This window comes from Larimichthys crocea, chromosome XIII, assembly GCF_000972845.2.
Source record: "Larimichthys crocea isolate SSNF chromosome XIII, L_crocea_2.0, whole genome shotgun sequence".
Taxonomy (NCBI): domain Eukaryota; kingdom Metazoa; phylum Chordata; class Actinopteri; family Sciaenidae; genus Larimichthys; species Larimichthys crocea.
In genome coordinates this window covers 2,930,540-2,939,950 of record NC_040023.1, presented here as the reverse complement: position 1 = coordinate 2,939,950, position 9,411 = coordinate 2,930,540, and the positions used below count along the sequence as shown (strand labels likewise).

General features: G+C 37.9%; 2 protein-coding genes across 3 annotated transcripts; both read left to right on the top strand.

Moving 5' to 3' along the window:
• The first annotated feature begins 237 nt into the window (after positions 1 to 237).
• LOC109138731 (macrophage mannose receptor 1-like) lies at positions 238 to 2,819 on the top strand. Its single transcript, XM_027286186.1, has 6 exons — positions 238 to 359; positions 488 to 525; positions 708 to 1,085; positions 1,481 to 1,905; positions 2,096 to 2,201; positions 2,382 to 2,819. The coding sequence occupies exons 2-6, from the start codon at positions 489 to 491 to the stop codon at positions 2,435 to 2,437; spliced, it is 1,002 nt and encodes a 333-aa protein (XP_027141987.1). The 5' UTR covers positions 238 to 359; position 488; the 3' UTR covers positions 2,438 to 2,819.
• Positions 2,820 to 3,124: 305 nt separating this feature from the next.
• Positions 3,125 to 6,752, top strand: LOC109138728 (macrophage mannose receptor 1). 2 transcript variants are annotated; one of them, XM_027286184.1, is made up of 6 exons: positions 3,125 to 3,559; positions 4,458 to 4,495; positions 4,666 to 5,043; positions 5,440 to 5,864; positions 6,055 to 6,160; positions 6,341 to 6,752. In XM_027286184.1, the coding sequence occupies exons 1-6, from the start codon at positions 3,465 to 3,467 to the stop codon at positions 6,394 to 6,396; spliced, it is 1,098 nt and encodes a 365-aa protein (XP_027141985.1). In that variant the 5' UTR covers positions 3,125 to 3,464; the 3' UTR covers positions 6,397 to 6,752. The 2 variants fall into 2 exon arrangements, with proteins under 2 accessions (XP_027141985.1, XP_027141986.1); XM_027286185.1 differs by lacking the exon at positions 3,125 to 3,559 and adding an exon at positions 3,586 to 4,280.
• Positions 6,753 to 9,411: the final 2,659 nt, after the last annotated feature.

The window sequence follows — 9,411 nt, the reverse complement described above, 5'->3', positions numbered from 1 at the left end:
CTTTCACCAGCTACAAGATAAAATGCAGATTATACAATAACCCATTAGAATAATAAAAATAATCCAATAATACACATACTAAATACTAGCTACGATAGATAGATAGATAGATAGATAGATAGATAGATGGATAGATGGATAGGTTAGAATGTTCTCGATGACCGAGTTAGAGATTACACGCTCAATTTCACCATCTTGATTTGTTTATTTCCACTTCCTGTTTGCTACAGTCAGGAGAAATGTAATGTCATTGGCTTTGCATAATAACTTTAGAGGAGGAGGGCAGAAACTCAAAGAAGGTTTGAGATGTGTCGGAACAAACACGCCTTTGCTTGAAAGAAAAGTTGGAACCTTGCAAGGTAGGCCAAATGATCTTGTATCTTTATTTATGTTTCATCTTCTTCTTCTTCTGTTTTTCTGTTGCTGGTTTTCTTGTTCTTTTTTGTATGTTGAGGAATTAATGTGTTCGGCGTGTTTCTATTTTCAGGATGAACAAGACACTACTGTTTGTCCTGATTCTCTCAGGTCAGTGAAATGTTTGTGTGTGAATGCTGTGTGTAAGGGTGTGAGGTAGATGTACATATTTACAGTGGATGGATGCAGTAACATGAAAAAAGTGATCGTATACATTTAACACTGGTTGTATTTGTCGCATGTGTGTTATAGTGGTTATGAGTGTAAATGAAAAGCAGTTTTTTATCCATCAGGGCTGTCTGCTCTTTCAACAAGCATCCTCCGAGGGCACCACTACATAAAGATATTAAAGACCTGGGCTGAAGCTCAAACTTACTGTAGAGAGAAGTTCATTGACCTTGCAACTATAAACAATCAAGATGACAACGACAGGCTGCAGAGGGTGTTGAAGGACCCTGGAACATTTGCATGGATAGGGCTTCAAGATGATAAGACCAGATGGAAGTGGGCGATGGGAAATGCAGACTTCAACATTAATACAGATTTTAGCAACTGGAGATTATCTGAACCTAACAATTTGGGATCCAAGCAGAACTGCTGTGTGGTTAATGTATTGACGGAATGGTTTGACTTTCCATGTACCGATCTACGTGCTTCAATCTGTTATGACGGTAGGTAGAATTTTTACTGTGTTTGTACTGTCAAGTTTCTTTGTTTCAACACACAACAGAAAATGTTCTTCAGATATTGTCAGACAGGGTAAGGACAAACATTATGTTAAAGGTTTCCATCCAGTTGGACATATTGTTTTAAAGACATCCAGTTTCAACCTTAACTGGGGCTGGAAATAGAAATATAGTTAGATTACATTAAAAGGATTTATCCTCTGGGAACCATGACTATCTGTACCGAATTTCACAATAATCAAATAGTTATTGAGATATTTCAAAGTGGTGGACAACAATGTTGCCACCCTATGCGTTTTTTTTAATGTTGATAACCAGCATTGTTCTTGGGCAAAATGCAGATCCAAAGCCAGCCTGTTTTTCTTTCTTTTTTCTTGCAGCACGAGATCCTTCCAAGTACATTTCAGTGGACACTTTCATGACTTGGTACGATGCTAAGACATACTGTAGGGCCAAACACACAGACCTCCTCACAGTGTGGAATAAGTCTGTGAATGATCTAATTGCCACACTACCAGAAAGAAGACACTGGATGGGCCTCCACAGACAGCCCTGGGCCTACTGGTCTGACAAGATCCCCACAACCTTCACTAACTGGGACTCCGGCCAGCCCGACAACGAAGGGTCAACAGAATCATGTACTGCAGTTGACACAACCACAGGAAAGTGGCTGGATATGGACTGTGAGAAAAAGTACTATTTTGTCTGTCAAGATGAAATTCAGCACCAAACAACGTTGAAGTTAAAGTTCCAGTCTGAAACGGACCTGAATGTTCCTGCTGTCCAGCAACAGATTTTGGAGCAGGTACAGTAACAGTTTGCTGCTATCCCTGGTAATGACTATGATAGTTGGAGTGTAAACTTCCCCAGAGACCCTAATGTTAGCTCTCATACAGTAGCATCAAAGACAATCTAATCTGATATGAAACCCCACAAAATAACGTAGCGAGCTCACAATATTCTCCTTGTTTACTTATATTTTTGTTTCTCGACAGCTGCAGACTCACATGGCTGAACATGAGTTACCACACGTTAAACTCCGCTGGATTGAGAAGGATGAGCAGACTTTTCACAAGCAACAAAAGATGATGAAAGAAGAAGGTATAGGTTTAATTATGTTGACACAACCAAGCTTGCTGTACCCATATTTCCAGCCTTTGTGCTAAGCTAAATGTCTGATATTCTCATCTAACTCTCCACAAGGAAACTAATAACAATGTAGTAATTAAACTACACTTTCAATCCACATGCTGACTTCCATTTTCTGACTTTTTTTTTTAGAGCCGGCGTCTGATCCGTCATTGTGCGAAGGACGTCCTGAACATCCTAAAACCTGACACTCTTCCATGAAGTGCTAATTTAACACAATAGTTAAAGTTTGTTCTGTTATTTAAGATGTTCATTTGCCTGTTTGCAATTTTAAAAAAAAATGTTGCACCGTATAGTGATAGTGGTTTAAAATGAGTTTGAGAAATATAAACACGTCACACTTAAATGTTTGATGAAAATCTTTCAATGATGGGCGTTTATCTTTTCTGGCTTTGAAATGTGTGGTCCTGTTAATGATGAACGTCATGGTTAACAATCAGAATTTCTCACAATGTGTTTTATGTTTGTAACAAAGGCCTGGTTTGTGTAAGTGTGTGGTACTTTATTTATGCCGTTCTTCTATTCATAATTGTGATCAACAAGATGGAGAAATAAATAAATAAATGATTGTTTGACAGTCTTCTCAACAAGGGAGTGTCCTGATTTTTTTTGGCCCTGATTCCCGTCTGAGTTCTTTGACATTGAGTCTTTGCTGATAATGAATCCACTCTGATACTTCACCTAAATGTTGTTTAAATGTATCGGACACACTGAAATAACAGCTCTTGCCTTCCAAATTTGACACATGTTATTTTTCAGGAGCTCCTTTATTCAAATACTGAAGGCCATGGGTAAAACAGTTAATAAGCTTCAATAATTGATGTGACATTTGAATCCACTTGTGTTTGCACTGTGGTGTTACAGACTGATGCATATTCTAGCTTATAAACTATCTTTGGCTAAGTACAGACATCAGTTTGCAGAAAGTCAAGTAGGTTTACACAAACAAGGAATTTTCTTTGAAAAAAAGAAAAGGAAGAACTGAAAAAGTCCATCCATCTTTTATAACCACTTCTCCTTATCAGGTTTGTGGGGGGCACAGCTGATTCCAGCTGACATTGGGCGTCCAACCCTGGACAAGTAGCCAGTTATATCAGGCTGACACATAGAGACAAACAACTATTCACGCTAAAGGAAATTTAGAGTCACCAACTAACCTTTTAACCTGAATGTCTTTGGACTTTGGGAGGAAGCCAGAGTACCCGGAGAGAACCCATGCAACATGCAAAATTTCAGCAGAGACAAATGTGTTCTGCATGTTTCTATTTCCAGGATGAACAAGACACTACTGTTTGTCCTGATTCTCTCAGGTCAGTGAAATGTTTGTGTGTGAATGCTGTGTGTAAGGGTGTGAGGTAGATGCACATATTTACAGTGGATGTATACATGATCGTATACATTTAACACTGGTTGTATTTGTCGCATGTGTGTTATAGTGGAATACATGAGTGTAAATGAAAAGCAGTTTTTTATCCATCAGGGCTGTCTGCTCTTTCGATAGGCATCCTCCGAGGGCACCGCTACATAAAGATATTAAAGACCTGGGCTGAAGCTCAAACTTACTGTAGAGAGAAGTTCATTGACCTTGCAACTATAAACAATCAAGATGACAACGACAGGCTGCAGAGGGTGTTGAAGGACTCTGGAACATTTGCTTGGATAGGGCTTCAAGATGAGATCAGATGGAAGTGGGTTCTGGGAAATACAGACTTTAACATTAATACAGATTTTAGCAACTGGAAATGATCTGAGCTTAACAATGTGGGATCCAAGCAGAACTGCTGTGTGGTTAATACATTTTCACGTCTTTAGTTTAGAATGTTCTCGATGACCGAGTTAGAGATTACACGCTCAATTTCACCATCTTGATTTGTTTTTATTTCCACACCCTCTTTTCTATAAGCAGAACAAATGTAATGTCATTGGGTTTGCATAATAGTTTTAGAGGAGGAGAGCAGAAACTCAAAGAAGGTTTGAGATGTGTCAGAACAAACATGCCTTTGCTTGAAAGAAAAGCTTGAACTTTGCAAGGTAGGCCAAATGATCTTGTATCTTTATTTATGTTGCATCTTCTTCTACCATAATGTGATATCATAACAATGTATCTGCTGGTTAGTTTCTGTTTTTCTGTTGCTGGTTTTCCAAAATACAAGTTGTTCTTTTTTGTATGTTGAGGAATGAATGTGTTCTGCGTGTTTCTATTTTCAGGATGAACAAGACACTACTGTTTGTCCTGATTCTCTCAGGTCAGTGAAATGTTTGTGTGTGAATGCTGTGTGTAAGGGTGTGAGGTAGATGCACATATTTACAGTGGATGTATACATGATCTTATACATTTAACACTGGTTGTATTTGTCGCATGTCTGTTATAGTGGAATACATGAGTGTAAATGAAAAGCAGTTTTTTATCCATCAGGGCTGTCTGCTCTTTCGACAAGCATCCTCCGAGGGCACCGCTACATAAAGATATTAAAGACCTGGGCTGAAGCTCAAACTTACTGTAGAGAGAAGTTCATTGACCTTGCAACTATAAACAATCAAGATGACAACGACAGGCTGCAGAGGGTGTTGAAGGACCCTGGAACATTTGCATGGATAGGGCTTCAAGATGATAAGACCAGATGGAAGTGGACAATGGGAAATGCAGACTTCAACAATAATACAGATTTTAGCAACTGGAAATTATTTGAACCTAACAATGTGGGATCCAAGCAGAACTGCTGTCAAGTTACTGCATTGATGGAATGGTTTGATTTTTTTTGTACCGATCTACGTGCTTCAATCTGTTATGATGGTAGGTAGAATTTTTACTGTGTTTGTACTTTCAAGTTTCTTTGTTTCAACACACAACAGAAAATGTTCTTCAGATATTGTCAGACAGGGTAAGGACAAACATTATGTTAAAGGTTTCCATCCAGTTGGACATATTGTTTTAAAGACATCCAGTTTCAACCTTAACTGGGGCTGGAAACAGAAATATAGTTAGATTACATTAACAGGATTTATCCTCTGGGAACCATGACTATCTGTACTGAATTTCACAATAATCAAATAGTTATTGAGATATTTCAAAGTGGTGGACAACAATGTTGCCACCCTATGCATTTGTTTTTTATCTTGATAACCAGCATTGTTCAATGGCAAAATGCAGATCCAAAGCCAGCCTGTTTTTCTTTCTTTTTTCTTGCAGCACAAGATCCTTCTAAATACATTTCAGTGGACACTTTCATGACTTGGTATGACGCTAAGACATACTGTAGGGCCAAACACACAGACCTCCTGACAGTGTGGAACAAGTCTGTGAATGATCTAATTGCCACACTACCAGAAAGAAGACACTGGATAGGTCTCCACAGACAGCCCTGGGCCTACTGGTCTGACAAGATCCCCACAACCTTCACTAACTGGGACTCCGGCCAGCCCGACAACGAAGGGTCAACAGAATCATGTACTGCAGTCGACACAACCACAGGAAAGTGGCTGGATATGGACTGTGAGAAAAAGTACTATTTTGTCTGTCAAGATGAAATTCAGCACCAAACAACGTTGAAGTTAAAGTTCCAGTCTGAAACGGACCTGAATGATCCTGCTGTCCAGCAACAGATTTTGGAGCAGGTACAGTAACAGTTTGCTGCTATCCCTGGTAATGACTATGATTGTTGGAGTGTAAACTTCCCCAGAGACGCTAATGTTAGCTCTCATACAGTAGCGTCAAAGACAATCTAATCTGATATGAAACCCCACAAAATAACATAGCGAGCTCACAATATTCTCCTTGTTTACTTATATTTTTGTTTCTCGACAGCTGCAGACTCACATGGCTGAACATGAGTTACCACACGTTAAACTCCGCTGGATTGAGAAGGATGAGCAGACTTTTCACAAGCAACAAAAGATGATGAAAGAAGAAGGTATAGGTTTAATTATGTTGACACAACCAAGCTCGCTGTACCCATATTTCCAGCCTTTGTGCTAAGCTAAATGTCTGATCTTCTCATCTAACTCTCCACAAGGAAACTAATAACAATGTAGTAATTAAACTACACTTTCAATCCACATGCTGACTTCCATTTTCTGACTTTTTTTTTTAGAGCCGGTGTCTGATCCGTCATTGTGCGAAGGACGTCCTGAACATCCTAAAACCTGACACTCTTCCATGAAGTGCTAATTTAACACAATAGTTAAAGTTTGTTCTGTTATTTAAGATGTTCATTTGCCTGTTTGCAATTTTAAAAAAAAATGTTGCACCGTATAGTGATAGTGGTTTAAAATGAGTTTGAGAAATATAAACACGTCACACTTAAATGTTTGATGAAAATCTTTCAATGATGGGCGTTTATCTTTTCTGGCTTTGAAATGTGTGGTCCTGTTAATGATGAACGTCATAGTTAACAATCAGAATTTCTCACAATGTGTTATATGTTTGTAACAAAGGCCTGGTTTGTGTAAGTGTGTGGTACTTTATTTATGCCGTTCTTCTGTTTATAATTGTGATCAACAAGATGGAGAAATAAATAAATAAATTATTGTCTGACAGTCTTCTCAACAAGGGAGTGTCCTGATTTTTTTTGGCCCTGATTCCCGTCTGAGTTCTTTGACATTGAGTCTTTGCTGATAATGAATCCAATCCAATACTTCTCCCACCTTGGCTAAGTACAGTTTGTAGAAAGTCAAGTAGGTTTAAACAAACAAGGAATTTGCTTTGAAAAAAAGATAAGCAAGTACTGAAAAAGTCCATCCACCTTTTATAACCACTTATTCTTATCAGGGTTGTGGGGGGCAAAGCCGATTCCAGCTGACATTGGGCATCCAACCCTGGACAAGTAGCCAGTTATACCGGGCTGACACATAGAGACAAACAACTATTCACACTAAAGGAAATTTAGAGTCACCAACTAACCTTTTAACCTGAATGTCTTTGGACTTTGGGAGGAACCCATGAAACATGCAAACTCTACACAGAAAGGACCCAGACGACTGGAGTTCAACAGTATTAACCACTGCACCAACATCGCATGTTACCTGTACTGCAAAGGTCAAGAAACATTAATAAAAGAAAAATGTAAAACTCTATAGAACAAAATACATCAAAGAGCTGTATGTTATGCAAGAATGTGAAAAACACTGACCATGGAAAGAATATGTGTAATGTACACATGTGGAGACTGTATAATAATGTAATATGTATTGTTTGTGGTGGGGGTGAGTCTCATATGTCTCATTCCTCATCAAATTAATGCAATGATGTGTGTTGGAGCCTCAATGTTATCATTAGAAAAATAGTCTTTGTTTGTTTTTTCAAACACATTTGTTCTTAAACACATAAATACATATAATAATTACTATCAGATTACTCAGATTCAGTGTTTTATATTTGCAACTTAACTGTTCAGTCATGTAGGTTCAGTCTCACAGCTGAAACACATAAATAAGGACTTTATTTTAATCAACTTTCAGCCGTCACCGATCTCCTGACAACAGCAGACAGCAATTTTTAGTGGAAAAACACAAAATAAAGCCAAAGCAAATATTCATCTCGCATTTGTCACGTTGGCCAGAAATACATCTCTGCATAAATGTGAACTTTTGCTCTTTGTCAGCTTTTCAGCCTTGAAGGCTGAGACCATCTATAGCTGGAAGCTGGCAGTTTTAACTCTAGACGAATGTTTGTGATCACCTAAGAATAAAAGGTCACAGTGAAAATCATTATCTGCCCACATATAAGTCTGTAAGATGCATATACAGTAGCAGATAATATAGTGGAGGTTAGTGTGATTGGATTCAGTGAACTAAAATACACTTTGCTCTCAAATCTTTAAAAGGAAAAGATGAACAAATGGCATTGCTTTGATTCTGATGTATTTTAAATGTGTTTTGACAAACACTGATATAAAATTTTTATTTTGTTTTGTTATATGTCAGTGATAATAATGACTGTGAGTGCTTGCAATGGCTGTAAACTGTTTGTCACCTTTAGTTTGCTTACATAATAGCGGGGATGACCTTGGAGCAGAAGGTCGCATGCTTCATTTCACCATCTGATAGTGCATGAAAATTAGAGTTCAAGCTTCTGTTCTCACAACCAATGAGATGAAGACGTTGGTTTTACATAATTACTTGAGGTTTTCCTAAAACACTAATAGCAACCAAATATGGATCAAGTCTGGAAAAAGACAATCTTTAAAATTAAAGATGTTAATTTCCTGTTGTGCATCTACGAGTGTCCACCACATATTGATATCCTCTGTATGGCATTAAAAGCAGTTGTAGTATATGAAACTAACAACTTAATTCATGTAACATTACAGTATAAACACAACAGTGGTGTAATAACTACTCTTAAGTACAAATTGAAATGTTTTGTACCTCGACTCAAGTGCATCTGAGATGAACCCTGAACAGGACAAGCAGGTCGTGGATAGACTGACATCTTCATATGAGTTGACTATTCTGTATGCTAAAACCTGATACTGTCGTAGGTTATAATGTTCTCAGTGACCAAGTTGAAGGTCACAGGCTCAATTTCACCGTCTGATTTGTGTATGTCCATATAGCGTGTTTTCTACAGTCAAGAGAAAAAGAATGACATTAGGTTTGCATAAATAATTTGAAGAAGGAGGGCATAAACTGGATAGAAGTAAGTGAATATTTACTAAAGGTGTAATGTGTGTCGGAACAAGCTGCGGAAAGTAAAGCGTGAATTTTCCAAGGTAGGCTGAATGATCTTGTGTCTTTGTTTACACCTTCTATCTTCTTATGTTTCATGTTCTTCTATAATATGACCTGAGTCAGAGGTTATAGACTAATATCGCTGTAATGATTTCATAGGTTTCACTTACTACATAGGCAACAAGAATTATATCTGTCATATGTATGAAAAGTAGATCAAATGTAAAAAGATTTAAACCTTGTTGTAACCCAAATTTGTCTCAACACTAACTGAATGTACATACTAAATCTTCTGTTGGTGGTTGTGCAAAAGTTTTTTTCTTTTTTCTTTTTTGTACACTGAGGAGAAATGAACTTGTTCTGCATGTTTCTATTTCCAGGATGAACAAGACACTACTGTTTGTCCTGGTTCTCTCAGGTCAGTGAAATGTTTGTGTGTGGATGCTGTGTGTAAGGGTGTGAGGTAGACGCCCATGAAAACTTTTCATTAAAT

Bases quoted from the DNA above. Each gene is read 5' to 3' on its own strand.
- LOC109138731 (XM_027286186.1), top strand. From the start codon at position 489: ATGAACAAGACACTACTGTTTGTCCTGATTCTCTCAG. The intron at 526-707 runs GTCAGTGAAATG...TTTATCCATCAG, and splicing joins GTTTGTCCTGATTCTCTCAG to GGCTGTCTGCTCTTTCAACA. The intron at 2,202-2,381 runs GTATAGGTTTAA...TTTTTTTTTTAG, and splicing joins AAAGATGATGAAAGAAGAAG to AGCCGGCGTCTGATCCGTCA.
- LOC109138728 (XM_027286184.1), top strand. From the start codon at position 3,465: ATGCAACATGCAAAATTTCAGCAGAGACAAATGTGTTCTGCATGTTTC. The intron at 3,560-4,457 runs GTCAGTGAAATG...TTCTATTTTCAG, and splicing joins GTTTGTCCTGATTCTCTCAG to GATGAACAAGACACTACTGT. The intron at 5,044-5,439 runs GTAGGTAGAATT...TTTTTCTTGCAG, and splicing joins TGCTTCAATCTGTTATGATG to CACAAGATCCTTCTAAATAC.